This window comes from Myxine glutinosa, chromosome 5 (genome assembly GCF_964187855.1).
Source record: "Myxine glutinosa chromosome 5, kmMyxGlut1.1, whole genome shotgun sequence".
Classification (NCBI taxonomy): domain Eukaryota; kingdom Metazoa; phylum Chordata; class Myxini; order Myxiniformes; family Myxinidae; genus Myxine; species Myxine glutinosa.
This window is the reverse complement of record NC_136265.1, coordinates 17,212,241-17,232,680: the sequence shown is the minus strand read 5'-3', so window position 1 is coordinate 17,232,680 and position 20,440 is coordinate 17,212,241. Positions and strand designations below refer to the sequence as shown.

Below are 20,440 nucleotides of genomic sequence, written 5' to 3'. Positions count from 1 at the left end.
GGTCGAACCCTCCTGAAATATGGAGCGGCTTGGGTTCCACGGCCATTTTACAATAACCGTGCAATTTATTTTCATCGATTTTGCTTGGATTTGTTTTCTCCGGGGAAGTAATCAGCAGACAGGGACAGCTTCACAAAAAAAACTCCCAACGGGGGAATTGGTGTTTGTGATAATAAAAAGAGTTAAAAAAAAGAGATGGATTGGGTTGGGACCAAATTACAAAAACTCAGGAAATGAAAATACTCGAGTGACCGGATAAAGTCGACTGCATTCAAAATGCATTGCTTTTCCCAAAAGCTAAGAAAAATAAATACAGTGTTGTTTTTATTTTTCTTTCTTCCCATTGTTGTGCTCACATTTCTCAATGAAACTTTGCATTAATTTTTTGCCTTTGGCATGGTTCTCTCACTCGCTGTCTCACCCGCCATGACTCACTCATTTTGGACGATGTTTCTCCAATATTGAGTTCATCATTCCATGTGATTGGTCTGTCTCACCAATCATGGATGTTAATTATATGTGAGAGAAAGCAATTATAAAGACAGCCTCATATTCTTTATGGCGCCTGGTGTTGGCTGAGCGGTTAGGGTACCGGCTTGGGATCCTAGGATCCTGGGCTCAAATCCCGGTCAATCGCTGAATTGACGCCGGGGGGTTGACTCAGCCTCTCATCCTTCCGAGGTCGGCAAATTGAGTACCAGCTCACTGGTATCGACCAACGCGTCGCAAGGGGCGACCAACAGGGCTGGTGGCAGGAAGGGCATCCGGCCATAAAACATTGCTTCAAAAAAGGGGGCCACGGTGCCCAAAAAAGGCAAACCCCCTGCTCTGCAGGGAAAAATGGCCTCTAAAGGTGGTTGTTTTTTCCTCATATTCTTCATGCTGCTTATTTTTTCGATTAACTTCACTGGCATTCTAACTAGTCGGATATTGTCGTCCGTTCTGTCTGTCAGTCTGTCCGTCCGTCACGCAATCTCCTCCTCCACGGTTGAGCAGAAATTAACCAAACGTGTTTGTTTTGTTATTTTCTCTGTAATTGTCAAATACCCAAAAATGCAATTACGGGCTCATTTATAAACGTTTTTTCATGAAACTAAAATAGACAATCAACATTTAGGGACGCATGCAATATGTAACCATTTTTGGGGGGATTTGACCTCCGGTTCATCATGGAAGACGTTGTGTCACATGGGTCAAAACTGGAGAGAAAATTCACTCAAAATTTGATATTGGGTCATTCCTGGTGGAAGTTGGAGCCATATTTAAACTTTTCTTTTCTTGATAAGCATGGAGATTTGTGATGGAGCACCATAGACTTTATCTAGTCTTATATTTACATTTATGTCGACCTCAATTTCTCTCCGCATTTGCTCGGAAAGATGTTTGTCCTTCCCTGCTTCATTGATTCATCTTGTATCCATTGTTTTTGGCAGCAGAGTGAGAATACGAAATGCAAAACACATTGCCCAAGAACGGTTATAACAATCACTTGACCTGTGTACATTTACCTCGACTCTTTCTTCTTGATCATCGTCAGGTGGTGCATAAGCAAGCTCACATGGCTGTGGGTTCTCTCACAATCAACGAGGAACGCTCTGTAGTGGTGGACTTCTCGGTTCCCTTTGTGGAGACGGGAATCAGCGTCATGGTTTCTCGTAGCAACGGCACAGTTTCTCCGTCTGCCTTCCTGGGTGTGTTAATTTCTCACAAACTTTCTCTTACATCCTCCTTGAAAGAAGGAATAAAGTGCAGTATTATCTGTTGGTAGTTCAGGGCCATTCTTTAGACTGGGGGCTGTACTGAATAATGATGAGACTCTTCTTTTGTAATATAATATCCCTTACGGTAACGGCAGGAAAACCAAACCCTGGACAAATTTGTTGGTTTAAGTTGTATCTCAACAATTTAAGTCATTGGAAGAGTCTTCCGGACCACAACCCTATTTTTTAATGAGCAATGCTACAAAGGAATCCAAGATGAACTGGAAAGCATCTGAAAACGCAAAGCCTGTCCGCATCCGTTTGTATTCAGACATCTTCCTCTTCCCTATCCTCAAAATAACGGAAACAGTTTTTTTTTAATACAAAATGAAAATTGATGATTTTACGTAGGCTTGACCTTAGAGCTGTATATATTTAAAAAATCAGCTTCTAACTTTTGATTGGTGAACCAATTATGTGACCCAATATGAATTTTTTTTTAACTTTGAGGTGAATTGGATAAAAATTGATGATTTTAGGTGATGCTAACCTTTGACCTTTTGACAACATTATTAATTTCTCTTCTCCATATTCTCATAATAAAGTTTGGTGAAAATTTGATGACAAAACTCAAATGGTAAATTTAAATTTCAGGTCAATTGGATGAAAATTTATGATTTTAGGTGATGCTAACCTTTGACCTTTTGACAACATTATTAATTTCTCTTCTCCATATTCTCATAATAAAACTTTGGTGAAAATTTGATGACAAAACTCAAATGGTAAATTTAAATTTCAGGTCAATTGGATGAAAATTTATGATTTTAGGTGATGCTGACCTTTAACCCTTTGACAAAATTATTAATTTCTCTTCTCCATATTCTCATAATAAAGTTTGGTGAAAATTTAATGACAAAACTCAAATGGTAAATTTAAATTTCAGGTCAATTGGATGAAAATTTATGATTTTATGTGATGCTAACCTTTAACCTTTTCACAACATTATTTATTTATCTTCTCCATATTATCATAATAAAGTTTGGTGAAAATTTAATGACAAAACTCAAATGGTAAATTTAAATTTCAGGTCAATTGGATGAAAATTTACGATTTTATGTGATGCTAACCTTTGACCTTTTGACAACATTATTAATTTCTCTTCTCCATATTCTCATAATAAAGTTTGGTGAAAATTTAATGACAAAACTCAAATGGTAAATTTAAATTTCAGGTCAATTGGATGAAAATTTATGATTTTATGTGATGCTAACCTTTGACCTTTTGACAAAATTATTAATTTGCCTTCTCCATATTATCATAATAAAGTTTGGTGAAAATTTAATGACAAAACTCAAATGGTAAATTTAAATTTCAGGTCAATTGGATGAAAATTTATGATTTTATGTGATGCTAACCTTTGACCTTTTGACAACATTATTAATTTCTCTTCTCCATATTATCATAATAAAGTTTGGTGAAAATTTAATGACAAAACTCAAATGGTAAATTTAAATTTCAGGTCAATTGGATGAAAATTTACGATTTTATGTGATGCTAACCTTTGACCTTTTGACAACATTATTAATTTGCCTTCTCCATATTATCATAATAAAGTTTGGTGAAAATTTAATGACAAAACTCAAATGGTAAATTTAAATTTCAGGTCAACTGGATGAAAATTTATGATTTTATGTGATGCTAACCTTTGACCTTTTCACAACATTATTTATTTCTCTTCTCCATATTATCATAATATAGATTTGTTGAAAATTTGATGACAATAGCTCAAATGTTAAAAATTCACGGCCCGGACAGACACACACACACAGACACACAGAAGTGATTACAATACCCCCATCTCCTGCTGTGCACTTTTAACGTTTTGCTGTTACCCTGCCTTACACCCTGCCTTACACCCTGCAGAACCGTTCAGCGCCGACGTATGGGTTATGATGTTTTTCCTGTGCCTCATACTGAATGCCGTCGCTGTATTTGGCTTTGAATACTTGAGCCCTGTTGGCTACAACCGAAATCTCGCAAGTGGAAAAGGTATGACCTCCTAAAGGGTACTCCGAGCCCTTCCGCCATTAACTTGGTTGGTCTGTTAGTGTACCCATCTGAACCCCTGGTTGATGATTTGAAGATCTCAGGTTCACTTTTGTAATTTGTTCAAGGTGCCATCGATAACTTGCCTATTCTTCATGGACACCCTGGTATCTTTAACGTCCACCACAAAAGTGCACTGAGGTCTACTCATGTTTTATTCCTGCATATAATTTCGGTACAAGCTCTACTATGAGCTTTAGATCATTGTCAAAACTAGAACAATGCGACTGTGTCGCCAATATGCCTCCGCATAGTCCCACAACAGGTAGATGCCCTCGTTCACTGTCCTAAAAATAAACAAGTTTGATTTAAACCCCTTCAGCTGTTTTCAAGTATCACATTTTCACCAGACAGGACAGGTTTCACATCGATCGGTGAAACGGTTTCAGAGAAAGGGTTTTTTTAAATTATCAGCTTTCAAGCTAATATATCTGCCACACAACGTGACATATGACCTTTAAAAATGTACACTCTGTATATGTATGGGTAGAGGATCACATTTGTCAGGTTGATTGGATAAGGTTCATTTTTCTATTCAAGATGTCTGCCAAAGCACGTGACCTACGACATCATAATTTTCAAAATATATGCAACAAAGGTGTTATATGATATTTGTAAAATTTCGCATTGATAGGGTAAGCGATTTCAGAGATATAATTATTTAACATTTTCCTTCAATCCATTATCGCTGCCACACCATGTGACCAATGATGTTTTGTGATCAACTTTTAATCGCCATGCCTAGTCAATGACACACGTAAAGTTTCGCGTCAATTTATTTGGTGGTTTGGGAGAAGATGTTTTTTTTAAGGTTTTAGGTTAAATCCAATATTGCTGCCAAACCATGTCACCTATGATGTCATAAATTTAATATTTCAATACAAATGGGTCATAGATCATGTGCATGAAATTTAAGATTTTTAGGATAAGGAATTCGATTAAAACATTTTGGCTGCTATACCACTTCACCTATGATGTCATCATTATCATGATTTTGTTCCCCCATTGGGAGGACTTGACAATGTGCCAAGTTTCAAATTTTTCCATTCAGCAGTTTCCGAAAAATATATTTTTAAATTATTTGTGTTTAATCCAAGATGGGTGCCATACTACGTGACCTATGACGTCACAATTATCATAAACACATTGTGCATGGGTGTCGCTCCTACCCTGAAGGTTTCGTCTGAATCAGCCTTGTGGTTGCTGAGAAAAACGAGGTTTAGCCCCTATGGACGGACAGATGGACAACCCGAAAACATAATGCCTCCGGCCACCTTTGGGGGGGGGGGGGGGGGGCGGAGGCATAAAAATACAAATTTACCTGTTCAACTTTTTTTTTTGAAGGCTCCAGTCACGGACGATATAGTCCTCATTGACGCCAGGCCTTAAATAAAATAATTGCATAAAGATATAAATTCCCAAATTTATTCCAAAATAAACCAGATAAAAGAGAGATAATGTAAAGGTGAGGAGTGAAAATGAGTAAGGAAAGTGTGCGATGTTTGTTTGTAAGAAAGAGAGATTGAAGCTAGGCTTATGAGCTCTAGTTTGAGTGAGACGGAAAGTACGACAGGTAATCCTGACACAGAGAGTGTAACATGGTTCCGGGCAACACTTTGACGCTGCTAAGTCAGAACGGTAGTACCACCCTGAGCGGTTGCTGTCTAAAACCTACTTCCTCAAAAAACCGGTCAAACCAGATGAGTGTTTTTTAGGAGACACCATCTCCTCACTGGATAGCCCTTGGATCCCGAAGAAAGCTCATCTGCCCTTTAATAGGTATTATTTTTCGTCCTGCAAGGTGTCACAAGCAAGCCAGTGAGGGTAGTCAGTTATAGTCGCCAACTACCCATCTCTCCATCCCACAACTTCCTCTCCAAAGCAGAATCCCTTAATAAGGTCACGTACCTTTTGAGCGAGTCCATTTTTCCCACTGGTCGAAAGTCCGGTTGTATGTTTCTCTTCGGTATAGTGTCCTGTTTCGTGTAAATTGATTGCGAGGTAGGCCCGCACAGTCCCAGAGGTGCCTTCTTTTTTCCTGACAAGGTGAAGCTGTGTTCCTTACACTGGCCATGGCTGGCAGGAGGAGAACGTGCCGTGCAGGGTAATGGGAAGTGGTTGGCCAAAATTACAGTGGAAAGAAAGAATCGTAAACCCACCTTTACTCCTCTCCAATTAGGAATTTGCAACTAACGATAAAACCTCTTGAACTGAAATGATGCACAACCCATCTGAAGTTGGTCGTATCCGCAGGAAACCAAACGTTGTATGGTTTCCTATGTGTACAAAATCCAGGAAACGGAATCCATTGTAGAGCAAAGGTTCCCAACTAGTGGTACATATGGTATTTTCAGGTGGTACATGACAGACAATAATTAACCAAATGTCTGTCCGCCCGTCTGTCTGTCCGTCCGTTCGAAGGTACCGCAAAAACGGCTGAACTGATCGCAACGAAATTTTGGGTGGGTAATCCTGGGATCCCCTGGAGTAAAATAGACTATATTGTTTTTCCAATTTTCCAATTTTTCCAAACATGATGGAATAATTGCGGCTTTTATTTAAATTCTACAAATACTGTTTAGATTTTGATGCTTTGCGTGTGATATGATTTAACGGATGTTTATATAAATCGTTTAAAATAAAAAATAAAGCCTTAAATTTCTGATATTTTGCCTTTTCATTTGGGCCTCCCAATTGAAGCCCCGCCCCCAATTGAAGCCCCGCCCAAAGGGCGGGTACCTTTGCTAGTTTAATATAATTTCATAAACTGCATTCTACTTTTATAGATTTGTGATTCTGAGATTTGTGCACCAAAATTTAGTGACAAAACAACTCTGAATGTTTGCATATTGTACTGCAGCCCCTCACTGATGATGGAAATACACTACAGAACTGTGATTATGGTAAATTGTGGAGTTGATAGAAGAAGAAGAATCCCCATTTATTACCTAAACTGAATGGGTAGAAAATGTTACCGACCGACACTTTTTCTGGCTCGATATGGTCGCCTTAGCCATTCGTCTGGAACATTAACATTGGATGTGGGGATTTCAAATTGTTTGAAAGTCTGACTGACGTCATCAAAGTGGTGAGGGATTGTCATCGTTCTTGAAAACCCTCATTCAAAGCCACCTCACTGCATTTTTTTTTCATATAAGGCCTAAGGCTCACAATGGAGCTGCCACTCACACACACACACATGGACAAACACACACATACACATGGACGTACTGACGAGCCAAACACTTAACACAGCCACTGAGCTTGGGGGAAGTGCCGTCACTTCCAGGAATACTTTGGGTACCATGAGCGATGGCACAACAATGGTGCGACTTTTATCTCCGCACTCAGTTGGCCATTTCCTAGGGGGTAATTCCCTCCTCCTCATGGATGCCAATCGAAGGGGATTGTCCATGCTCTATCCTTTCAAATGCTAAGCATCAAGCAAGGGAGCAAGGAAGCAGCTTGGCATGACTCGGGCGGGGTTTGGACTGCCGACCTCCCAGACTCAGAGCCAGTGCTCTAACCATTGCACCACAGAGGAGCTACTTGGCGTTGTCCAGAATGATTCATCTCCAGAGTTATTCCACAGCCCAGGATATCTTTGAACAAAAAAGCATATCAGACCTTTGGTGTGATGTGCTGAATTGATACCCTGTGGTTGCAAAATTGGCTGTTTGTGCCCAAATGTTGTGTTTCCATCGCCATGGTTGTGTGAGGCCGGATTTTCATCCGTCTTTTTTTTTTTGTACACAAGATCGAGGCTCGTGGAAGAGCTAACATTAATGACAAAAAAAAAAAAACCGACACATAAGACGAAATGAAGGGAGAGGGAGACAGGATTGGGAGAGAGGGGGAAGCACACAAGTACAACATTTGAGAGCAGGGACATCGGGAGATCTGTGGGAGGGAGAGGGCTTGGGGGGAGGAGGCGTGGGAAGGGGGTGCGGGCTGGGAGAGGTAAAAAAAACAAAAACACGGACACAGCTAGGACTTCCAGGAAAGATGTTGGTCTTTCAGAAAAGTGGATCTGGGGTGAATTAACGGGGGTATAAAAGATCAAGGTTTTGGAAGGGGGAAGATAAAAGATGGTGGTGAACAGCTGATTTAAAGACCTAGAGGGAGGAGTTGGATTGAGGAGAGTGAGGGAGTTTGTTCCAGAGGCGGGAGTAAAGAGGAATTAAAGAGTGAAGGTGAGCAGAGTCTTGATTTTGGCAGTTTCACCAGAAGAGGGTTGCAGGCAGATCTTGTGCGACCTGTAGGAATATTTGGGGGACAGAGCACAGAGAGAGCAGGGGGAGCAAGGCCGGAGAGGAGTCGGTGAAAGACAGAAAGACCACCAACCTGTCAGGCGGTGAGTGAGTGAAAGGCCCTCAGAGATAGCTTCATCGCGGGAGATTCCAATGAATGGTGGAAGATAATCAACATCATCAATAATAATAATGGGGGAAGATAATGGGGGAATAAGATCAATAATAATAATAATGGGGTGAAGGAACTGCGCTCCAACGCGAGTCGAAAGAATTGACGCGACCAAAGACGGAATTCGTCCGAGTTGCTTTATTGAAACAAAACAGCTCAGGTATTCTGACAAGCCCGTTTATCGGGCAGCAATATATATACACATTTATGTCGGGAAGTTTGCCCGGCAAAAGCTATACCGGGCATGCCCGGGTGTCAAGGGCGAGCCTTGGAAAGGCGAGTCTGGACCTGCCCGGGCGTGTTTGGCTGCGGCCTGGCAAGTCGAGGCTGGGCGTGCCCGGGCGCTCTGGGCGAGCCCTGGAAAGGCGATAGCGGGCATGCCCGGACGCTCTGGGCGAGCCCTGGAAAGGCGATAGCGGGCATGCCCGGACGCTCTGGGCGAGCCCTGAAAAGGCGATAGCGGGCATGCCCGGACGCTCTGGGCGAGCCCTGGAAAGGCGAGAGCGGGCAAGCCCGGGAAAGACGAGACCGGGCGTGCCCGGGAGGTTCGGACGTGCCCGGGAACAGTGAGTCCGGGCATGCCCGGGAGAGGCGCGTCTGGCCGTGTTCTGGCCGGTGCAAGGCGATTGTGTGCATCCAGCGGTAACCGCTACACACGCCCCTCCAGAATCGACCTGCACCGGCAGGGTCAATTTAAGGGGGGTCCGGATGACCCGGCCGAAGCGACCCCTGGAGGGTCGTGGGGAGGGGTCCGACGTGGTGGTGGGTGGTCGAGCGGGGGGAACTGTGGACGGGGGGCGGCCTCGCCACGGAGGAAGGGCCAACCGTGGTGGTCGGTCGACGTCCATGTGCGCCGGTTTGAGGCGGTCCACAGAAATCCGGTCCGGCCGGCCGCCGAAGTCGACGATGAAAGACTTGTCGCCCCGTCGCAGGACCCGGAAGGGCCCGTCGTACGGCGGCCGGAGTGGCCCCCGGTGCGCGTCATGACGCACAAAGACGTACTCCGCTGTGCGAAGCGCCGGGGGGACGTAGGACTGGGGGCCACCGTGGCGGGACGTCGGCACGGGGGCAAATCGTCGGGCGGCCTCCTGGAGGTCCGAGCGCTGGCGAGCGGCGGACCAGGGACTGGTAGCGTCAGGCACGAATTCGCCCGGGACGCGGAGCGGCTGGCCGTAGACGAGCTCGGCGGCGGACGCCTGGAGGTCTTCCTTGGGGGCCGTGCGAAGGCCCAAAAGGACCCACGGCAGCCGGTCGGCCCAACCGTCGTCCTGAAGGCCGGCCATGAGTGCGGCCTTCATGGAGCGGTGAAACCGCTTGCACAACCCGTTGGCTTGGGGGTGGTAGGCCGTGGTGCGGTGCAGCGTGACCCCCGACGAACGGGCGACCGCGCCCCAAAGCTCAGACGTGAACTGTGGGCCGCGGTCGGACGAGATGTCCGCTGGTGTGCCGAAGCGCGCGACCCAGGTGGCGATGAACGCCTGTGCCACGTCGGCGGTGGTGGTGGAGGCGAGGGGCACGGCCTCCGGCCACCTGGGGGTCCTGTCCACCATGGTGAGCAGGTGGGTGAACCCCCGCGAGGGGTGCAGGGGACCCACCAGGTCCACGTGGACGTGGTCGAAACGCCGTTCAGGCACGGCGAAAGGTGCCAGCGGGGCCTGGGTGTGGCGGTGGACCTTGACCCGCTGGCAGGCCGTGCAGGCGTTGGCCCAGTCGCGGATGTTTCGTCGAAGGCCGTGCCAGACGAAACGCGCCGACACCAGCTTCTGAAAAGCTTTCCGGCCCGGGTGAGAAAGGCCGTGGATGGAGGCGAAGATGCGGCGCTGCCAGGAAACGGGCACGATGGGGCGAGGCTGGCCCTGGGAGACGTCGCAGAGCAGGACGGTGCCCGCGAAGGGAATGTCGGCCAGGCGGAGGCCCGTGTCCGCCGCACGGAGTGCCTGCACCGAGGCGTCGGTGGTCTGGTCGGCCGCCATGAGCGCGAAGTCCACGCCGAGGTGGACCGTGTTCGCACTGGCCCGAGAAAGACAGTCGGCCACGGCGTTGTCTTTGCCGGCGACGTGCCGGATGTCCGTGGTGAACTCCGACACGGCGGAGAGGTGGCACTGCTGGCGGGCCGACCACGGCTCCGTGACCTTAGCCATTGCGTAGACCAACGGCTTGTGGTCGACGAAAGCCGTGAACGGGCGGCCCTCCAGGAGGTGTCGGAAATGGCGAATGGCCAGGAATAGCCCGAGCAGCTCACGGTCGAACGTGCTGTAGTTTAACTCGTTCGGCCGGAGTTGCCGGCTGAAAAAAGCGAGTGGCTGCCAAACCCCGTCCACCCATTGCTCATGGACGGCGCCCACCGCGTAGTTGGAGGCGTCCGTAGTGAGGGCAATGGGTGCGTTGAGCACCGGGTGAGCCAGCAGCGTTGCGTCGGCGAGGGCCCGTTTGGCAATGGCGAAGGCCGCGTCCATGGCCGCGGACCAAACAATGTCATGCTTGGCCGGCTTGCCCCGGAGGGCCTCGTAAAGGGGCCGCATGAGCTGAGCAGCGCGGGGCACGAATCGGTGATAAAAATTCACCATGCCGAGGAACTCTTGGAGGGCCTTGATGGAACGGGGACGCGGGAACGTGGTGATGGCCTCGACCTTGGTCGGCAGCGGCACGGCCCCGGTCTTGGTGATGCGGTGGCCCAAAAAGTCAACGGTCGTCGCGCCGAAGTGGCATTTGACCGGGTTGACAATTAAGCCGTGCTCGCTGAGGCGACCGAACAGTGTTCGGAGGTGGAGGAGGTGCTCGGCGCGGGACGTGCTGGCGACGAGGATATCGTCCAGATAGACGAAAAGAAACGGCAGGTCGCGCAGCACGCTGTCCATCAAGCGCTGGAACGCCTGGCCGCGTTCTTGAGGCCAAACGGCATCCGCAAAAATTCGAACAGGCCGAACGGCATGATGATGGCCGTCTTCGGGACGTCGGCCGCCCGGACAGGTACCTGGTGGTAGCCCCGTATCAGGTGAATTTTCGAAAAGATGACCCGTCCCGCCAAACGGGCGGAAAAGTCCTGAATATGCGGGATCGGGTACCTGTCGGGGGTGGTAGCGTCGTTGAGACAGCGGTAGTCGCCACACGGGCGCCATCCACCCCCCGGCTTTGGCACGATGTGCAGTGGCGAGGCCCACGCGCTATCGGAGCGCCGCACGATGCCGAGGTGCTCCAACGCGTCGAACTCGGCCTTCGCCACGGCGAGCTTGGCCGGGTCGAGGCGGCGGGCCCTGGCGTAGACCGGCGGGCCCATAGTGGGTATGTGGTGCTCAATCCCGTGCCGCACCGCGACGGCTGAAAACGTTGGCCGCGTGAGGGCCGGGAATTCCGCGAGCAGGCGAGCGAACTCGTTCGCTGCCGGGAGGGCGCACGCCAGTTCGGTCGGCGCGGAGCTGCTCATCGTGCACGCCAGGGAGCTGAAGGTCTCGGCGTTGACAAGGCGACGACGTTTGACGTCGACCAGCAGCCCGTGCGCGCAGAGGAAGTCGGCGCCCAGCAAAGCCATGGGGACGCAGGCGGTCACAAAAGTCCATTGAAAACGCTGGCTGCCGAAGCAGAGGGTGACGACGCGTGGGCCGAAAGTGCGTATGGCCGAGCCATTAGCAGCGACCAAAGAGGGGCCGCAAACGGCGTCCCGCCTGTCCTGCTCGGAGGCGGGTATGACGCTCAGTTGGGCGCCGGTGTCACACAGGAAACGCCGCCCAGACGCTTTGTCCCGAATAAACAGCAAGTTGCCCGAGTGGCCGTTTCCCGACCTGCCGAAAGTGCACGGGGGCCGGCACGTCCGAGCCTTGTGTCCGAACCTGGCGTGGTAATAACACCACGCCCGGTCAGGTGGAGGCCCCGGCCGTCGTGTCGGAAGCGGGCGGTGCGGCGTGGCGGCCACCAGTTGCACCGGCAGTTCGGCCTCCAACCGCGCAGGGCGCTCGGGCGTCGTGGGCATTGCCTCGGACGGCGGCGGGCTCCAGGTAACCGTGCCGATGTGCTGGCCCGCCGAGGAGATCTTATCGGCTTCCCTGGCGAGGGCGCGGGAATCCGTGATCAACGTGACAGCCAGGGCGAGGCGTACCGGGTGAGGCAGCTGGCGAAGGAAAAGCTTGCGGAACAGAAAATCCGGAGAGTGCTTACCGAGCAATGAGAGCATATAGTCCATGCGCTCTGACGGGCGCGTGTCGCCGAGCTCGGGCAGAGCGAGCAGGCGCCGTGCGCGTGCTGCCGGTGAGAGGGCGAAAGCGTCGAGGAGGAGTGTCTTCAGCGCGTCGTATTTGTCAGCAGCCGGCGGGTGCTCGAGGAGGCTCAAGGCGCGGGCCGCGGTGGCGGAACCGAGCGCCGCCACAACATGGTGGAAGCGGGTGTCGTCCGCGGCGATGCCTCGCAGGGCGAACTGAGAGTCCGCCTGAGCGAACCAAACAGCCACGTGAGCCTCCCAGAAGGTAGGCAGTTTAAGCGTCACTGCCGTATCCATGTCGGTAGGTCACCAATGAAGGAACTGCGCTCCAACGCGAGTCGAAAGAATTGACGCGACCAAAGACGGAATTCGCCCGAGTTGCTTTATTGAAACAAAACAGCTCAGGTATTCTGACAAGCCCGTTTATCGGGCAGCAATATATATACACATTTATGTCGGGAAGTTTGCCCGGCAAAAGCTATACCGGGCATGCCCGGGTGTCAAGGGCGAGCCTTGGAAAGGCGAGTCTGGACCTGCCCGGGCGTGTTTGGCTGCGGCCTGGCAAGTCGAGGCTGGGCGTGCCCGGGCGCTCTGGGCGAGCCCTGGAAAGGCGATAGCGGGCATGCCCGGACGCTCTGGGCGAGCCCTGGAAAGGCGATAGCGGGCATGCCCGGACACTCTGGGCGAGCCCTGAAAAGGCGATAGCGGGCATGCCCGGACGCTCTGGGCGAGCCCTGGAAAGGCGAGAGCGGGCATGCCCGGGAAAGACGAGACCGGGCGTGCCCGGGAGGTTCGGGCGTGCCCGGGAACAGTGAGTCCGGGCATGCCCGGGAGAGGCGCGTCTGGCCGTGTTCTGGCCGGTGCAAGGCGATTGTGTGCATCCAGCGGTAACCGCTACAGGGGGACGATAATCATCGTCACAGTCTTCGTGATGAAATCTAATCTTCGATAAAGACTGCAACTTGAATATGACCTTCGATGTGCTCTATCGCAAACTGGTCCTTGTATTGACATTAAGATGATGACTTAATTGGCTAAGATTAGCAAAATGGTAAAAGATACATTTCTGAAATAGCAATTCATTCTGACAACAAAACTCTTTAGCCGTTTGAGGTTTTGTTTGTTTTGTTTTGAACTGAAAGTTATTATTTTTTTTGTTGTGCTTACTGCGAAACTGTGTTTGAGAATAAAATTTGGCTCATAATCAAGATCTTATTATTTCATCATGCCAGATTCTGTTTTTGTCAAACTTTTTCACTTTTTCATCTCGGTTGGTACATGGTCAATGCCACTGGGCAAAAGTGGCACACCTATTAACAAGAAGAAAAAGACAACATGTCACAGCTCCCGTGGTTTTAGTAATCTTGCTGTACGGAGTTAAAGGCCGCCAGTTGGTTATCTTTGGTCGGATTACAAAACAAAACCTTCTGTATATGTATACTCTCATGTATTGTATTTGTGCCAAGTTTGAACAAAATCGGTCCATGCGTGTCCGAGAAATGGTTGGGGACACGTTTAAGTAACAAAATGGTTGCCAGTCCGCCATCTTGGATCTGATCTTGAAAATAAATGACGTGCATATGTAACCCATCATACATTATCTGTCTGCCAAGTTTGAACAAGACTGGTCCATGCTTGTCTGAGAAATTCTTGAGGACATGGTCAATATCAGGTTTTTTTGCAACTGAAATGGTTGCCAGTCTACAAGTCGGCCATATTGGATCAGATCGCAAAATAAAGTGAGGCACACGTGTATGCCATCATGCTCTGTGATGTACCGAGTCTGGACAAAATCAGACCATGCATGTCCGAGAAATGGTTGAAGACATGTTTAAGTAACAAAATGTCCACCTGTCGGCCATCTTGGATATGATCTCGAAAGAAAATGATGTGCATATGTAACCCATAATTCATTATAATGAATTATCTGTGTTAATGACAGATAATTATCTGTGTGCCACGTTTGAACAACATCGGTCCATACATTTCCGATATACGGATGGACGGACGGACGGACAAGATCCCAATCCATAAGCCCCCGTTCAGCGGGGGCTAATAAAGGTTGATAACCCCCGATGTCGATAATACCTAATTGTCTTTGATGTTACGCAAATTAATTTTGTCACCATGACATCAATATTGTCAGCTTCTGAATGCGAAAGGGGATAATCTATCTATAATTCCAGTAATCTCTGTCTGTCTGTCTGTACGTCTGTACGTTTGTTTGTTTGTCTGTGACCGCTGTTTCTCGACAACTACCGGTCCGATATACTTGAAACTTGCCAGGTATATTGCTGGGGACCCGAGGATGTGCCTTTTCAAGGTTTCATATTAATCGGACAATTACTTACCGAGCTATGTCCAAAAAACGATTCAACCAATCAGAGAGCAGCGAACGATCGCGTGTGCCGAACGTGGAGGACACACTCTGCCTCGGATGGCACATTTGAGAGCGTATTCATTTATTTCACGTTTGCAAACTATGTTGGCGTTAAACTATGTTTTACAACTAATAAAAACGAATTTGCGATTCATTCGCTTTCCTGCGCGTTTGTGTACGCGATTGCGATTTCTTTACCAAACTCCGGAAGCCGTTCGCTTTGGACCGAACCATTGCATGTAAATAGAGGGGGGGGATTGTCACCACTCGCAAGCCGTTCGCTTTGGACCAAACCATTTCATGTAAATAGAGGGGGGGGGATATAATTTTAGATATATATATATAGTACGGGCATGCCCTAGTCTATCTATAATTCCAGTAATCTCTGTCTGTCTGTCTGTACGTCTGTACGTTTGTTTGTTTGTCTGTGACCGCTGTTTCTCGACAACCACGGGTCCGATATACTTTTAACTTGCCAGGTATATTGCTGGGGACCCGAGGATGTGCCTTTTCAAGGTTTCATATTAATCGGACAATTACTTACCGAGCTATGTCCAAAAAACGATTCAACCAATCAGAGAGCAGCGAACGATCGCGTGTGCCGAACGTGGCGGACACACTCTGCCTCGGGTGGCACATTTGAGAGCGTATTCATTTATTTCACGTTTGCAAACTATGTTGGCGCTATGTTGGCGTTAAACGATGTTTTAAAACTAATAAAAACGAATTTGCGATTCATTCGCTTTCCTGCGCGTTTGTGTACGCGATGGCGATTTCTTTACCAAACTCCGGAAGCCGTTCGCTTTGGACCGAACCATTGCATGTAAATAGAGGGGGGGGATTGTCACCACTCGCAAGCCGTTCGCTTTGGACCAAACCATTTCATGTAAATAGAGGGGGGGGATATAATTTTAGATATATATATATAGTACGGGCATGCCCTAGTCTATCTATAATTCCAGTAATCTCTGTACGTTTGTACGTTTGTACGTTTGTCTGTCTGTGACCGCTGTTTCTCGACAACCACGGGTCCGATATACTTTTCACTTGCCAGGTATATTGCTGGGGACCCGAGGATGTGCCTTTTCAAGGTTTCATATTAATCGGACAATTACTTACCGAGCTATGTCCAAAAAACGATTCAACCAATCAGAGAGCAGCGAACGATCGCGTGTGCCGGCGTTGCGAATGGACCAAACCATTCCATGTAAATAGAGGGGGGGGGTTCTGTGGTCGTTGCGAATGGACGAAACCATTTCATGTAAATAGAGGGGGGGGGATTGTCACTGTACTCGCAAGCCGTTCGCCGTTCGCTTTGGCGTTGCGAATGGACCAAACCATTTCATGTAAATAGAGGGGGGGGATATAATTTTAGATAGATATATAGTACGGGCATATATATAGTACGGGCATGCCCTAGTCTATCTATAATTCCAGTAATCTCTGTACGTTTGTACGTTTGTACGTTTGTACGTCTGTTTGTCTGTGACCGCTGTTTCTCGACAACCACGGGTCCGATATACTTTTAACTTGCCAGGTATATTGCTGGGGACCCGAGGATGTGCCTTTTCAAGGTTTCATATTAATCGGACAATTACTTACCGAGCTATGTCCAAAAAACGATTCAACCAATCAGAGAGCAGCGAACGATCGCGTGTGCCGAACGTGGAGGACACACTCTGCCTCGGATGGCACATTTGAGAGCGTATTCATTTATTTCACGTTTGCAAACTATGTTGGCGTTAAACTATGTTTTAAAACTAATAAAACCGAATTTGCGATTCATTCGCTTTCCTGCGCGTTTGTGCACGCGATGGCGATTTCTTTACCAAACTCCGGAAGCCGTTCGCTTTGGACCAAACCATTGCATGTAAATAGAGGGGGGGGATTGTCACCGTACTCGCAAGCCGTTCGCTTTGGACCAAACCATTTCATGTAAATAGAGGGGGGGGGGATATAATTTTAGATATCTTCTATCTATCTATAATTCCAGTAATCTCTGTCTGTCTGTCTGTACGTTTGTTTGTCTGTGACCGCTGTTTCTCGACAACCACGGGTCCGATATACTTTTAACTTGCCAGGTATATTGCTGGGGACCCGAGGATGTGCCTTTTCAAGGTTTCATATTAATCGGACAATTACTTACCGAGCTATGTCCAAAAAACGATTCAACCAATCAGAGAGCAGCGAGCTATCGCGTGTGCCGAACTTGGCGGGCACACTCTGCCTCGGATGGCACATTTGAGAGCGTATTCATTTATTTCACGTTTGCAAACTATGTTGGCGTTAAACTATGTTTTACAACTAATAAAAACGAATTTGCGATTCATTCGCTTTCCTGCGCGTTTGTGCACGCGATGGCGATTTCTTTACCAAACTCCGGAAGCCGTTCGCTTTGGACCAAACCATTGCATGTAAATAGAGGGGGGGGATTGTCACCACTCGCAAGCCGTTCGCTTTGGACCAAACCATTTCATGTAAATAGAGGGGGGGGGATATAATTTTAGATATAGATATAGTACGGGCATGCCCTAGTCTATCTATAATTCCAGTAATCTCTGTACGTTTGTACGTTTGTACGTTTGTCTGTGACCGCTGTTTCTCGACAACTACCGGTCCGATATACTTGAAACTTGCCAGGTATATTGCTGGGGACCCGAGGATGTGCCTTTTCAAGGTTTGAAATTAATCGGACAAGTACTTACCGAGCTATGGCGATTTAGCCGTTCGCCGTTCGCTTTGGCGTTGCGAATGGACCAAACCATTCATGTAAATAGAGGGGGGGGGGGGGGGGGGTTCTGTGGTCGTTCGCTTTGGCTTTGCGAATGGACCAAACCATTCATGTAAATAGAGGGGGGGGGGGGTTCTGTGGTCGTTCGCTTTGGCTTTGCGAATGGACCAAACCATTCATGTAAATAGAGGGGGGGGGGGGGTTCTGTGGTCGTTGCGAATGGACCAAACCATTCACATCGAATCATCGAATCACATCGAATGGACCAAACCGTTCGCTTTGGACCAAACCATTGCATGTAAATAGAGGGGGGGGGGTTCTGTGGTCGTTGCGAATGGACCAAACCATTCATGTAAATAGAGGGGGGGGGGGTTCTGTGGTCGTTACTGCCACGTGGTTTCAAAGTTTTTTTTTGTTGTTGTTGTTTGCACGCATGTTTTTTTGCACCCACGTACGGGCACGCCCTAGGATGTTTACACACACACACCCCTACACAAATTTTTTTTTTTTTTTTTTTTTGGCAAGGAACGGGCACCCACGTACGGGCACGTCCTAGCTTATATATAGTACGGGCATGCCCTAGTAATTATAATTTGCAAAAGAGCTCACAGTTCGTTTGCTCTTCCTTGACAGAGTTTAATTTGACTTTGACTGTAAAACTTCCGCTTCCAGTCTCTCGAGTGAGGAAGCAACTTCGACCTCTGCATGGCATCAAAGTTAAAGTATTTTCCCATTCGTGTCTTTGTCAAATTTCCACTTGTTCTTTTATTGTGTACTAGCAGAAGTACCCGGCATTGCCGGGCGGGGGAGGAGGAGGGGAGGGGGAAGAGGAGGGGAGGGGAACGGGGGGGAGGGGGGAGGGGGAAGGGGGGAGGGGGGAGGGGAAGAGGGGAAGGGGGGAGGGGAAGAGGGGAAGGGGGGGAGGGGAGGGTGTGGGGGTGCCCGGGGGAAGAAGGGCCCCTCCCCCCCTTCCCCCTCCCCTCCCTCCCCCTCCCCTCCCCACCATTCCCCTCCCCTCCCCCTCCCCCTTAACACCAGGGGGGTTGACTCAGCCTGTTATCCTACCGAGGTCGGCAAATTGAGTACCAGTTCACTGGTAATTCCCTGTGTGCCGCAAGAGACGAACAGGGTTGGCGGCACGAACCCGGAAGTCGGAACTCATTGTCGTCAAATAAATGTAGCATGGTAGCGGTTACCGCTGGATGCACACAATCGCCTTGCACCGGCCAGAACACGGCCAGACGAGCCTCTCCCGGGCATGCCCGGACTCAATGTTCCCGGGCACGCCCGAACCTCCCGGGCACGCCCGGTCTCGTCTTTCCCGAACATGCTCGCTCTCGCCTTTCCAGGGCTCGCCCAGAGCGTCCGGGCATGCCCGCTATCGCCTTTCCAGGGCTCGCCCAGAGCGTCTGGGCATGCCCGCTATCGCCTTTCCAGGGCTCGCCCAGAGCGTCCGGGCATGCCCGCTATCGCCTTTCCAGGGCTCGTCCAGAGCGCCCGGGCACGCCCAGCCTCGACTTGCCAGGCCGCAGCCAAACACGCCCGGGCAGGTCCAGACTCGCCTTTCCAAGGCTCGCCCTTGATACCCGGGCATGCCCGGTATAGCTTTTGCCGGGCAAACTTCCCGACATAAATGTGTATATATATTGCTGCCCGATAAACGGGCTTTTGGAGAGTACCCGAGTGTGATACATTTATTAAACCTACTCGGACGAATTTCCATCTTTGGTCGCGTCAATTCTTTCAACTCGCGTTGGAGCTCAGCTCCTTCATTGGTGACCTACCGACATGGACACGGCAGTGAGTCTTAAACTGCCTACCTTCTGGGAGGCTCACGCGGCTGTTTGGTTCGCCCAGGCGGACTCCCAGTTCGCCCTGCGAGGCATCACCGCGGACGACACCCGCTTCCACCATGTTGTGGCGGCGCTCGGTTCCACCACCGCGGCCCGCGCCTTGAGCCTCCTCGAGCACCCGCCGTCTGCTGACAAATACGACGCGCTGAAGACACTCCTCCTCGACGCTTTCGCCCTCTCACCGGCAGCACGCGCACGGCGCCTGCTTGACCTGCCCGAGCTCGGCAATACGCGCCCGTCCGAGCGCATGGACTATATGCTCTCGTTGCTCGGTGAGCACTCTCCGGATTTTCTGTTCCGCGAGCTGTTCCTTCGCCAGCTGCCTCACCCGGTACGCCTCGCCCTGGCTGGCACGTTGATCACGGATTCCCGCGCCCTCGCCAGGGAAGCCGATAAGATCTCCTCGGCGGGCCAGCACATCGGCGCGGTTACCTGGAGCCCGCCGCCGTCCGAGGCGACGCCCACGACGCCCGAGCGCCCTGCGCGGTTGGAGGCCGAACTGCCGGTGCAACTGGCGGCCGCCACGCCGCACCGCCCGCTTCCGACACGACGGCCGGCGCCTCCACCTGACCGGGCGTGGTGTTATTACCATGCCAGGTTCAGACACAAGGCTCGGACGTGCCGGCCCCCGTGCACTTTCGGCAGGTCGGGAAACGGCCGGGCCGGCGTTCATTCCCAGCCATGAGCGCCGGCCACTCGGGCAACTTGCTGTTTATTCGGGACAAAGCGTCTGGGCAGCGTTTCCTGTGCGACACCGGCGCCCAACTGAGCGTCATACCCGCCTCCGAGCAGGACAGGCGGGACGCAGTTTGCGGCCCCTCTTTGGTCGCTGCTAATGGCTCGGCCATACGCACTTTCGGCCCACGCGTCGTCACCCTCTGCTTCGGCAGCCAGCGCTTTCAATGGACTTTTGTTACCGCCAGCGTCCCCGTGGCTTTGCTGGGCGCCGACTTCCTCTGCGCGCACGGGCTGCTGGTCGACGTCAAACGATGTCGCCTTGCCCACGCCGAGACCTTCAGCTCCCTGGCGTGCACAATGAGCAGCTCCGCGCCGACC

At 49.9% G+C, this 20,440-nt stretch overlaps 1 protein-coding gene across 1 annotated transcript in view; it reads left to right on the top strand.

The window, feature by feature from the left end:
* Nucleotides 1-20,440, top strand: part of LOC144892085 (glutamate receptor ionotropic, NMDA 2B-like) — a 248,235-nt gene that overhangs the window by 86,859 nt on the left and 140,936 nt on the right. Inside the window, exons 7-8 of the mRNA XM_078777254.1 lie at nt 1,538-1,691; nt 3,624-3,749. Of these exons, the coding sequence (XP_078633380.1) occupies nt 1,538-1,691; nt 3,624-3,749 (280 nt within the window). The remainder of the gene's footprint in view (nt 1-1,537; nt 1,692-3,623; nt 3,750-20,440) is intronic.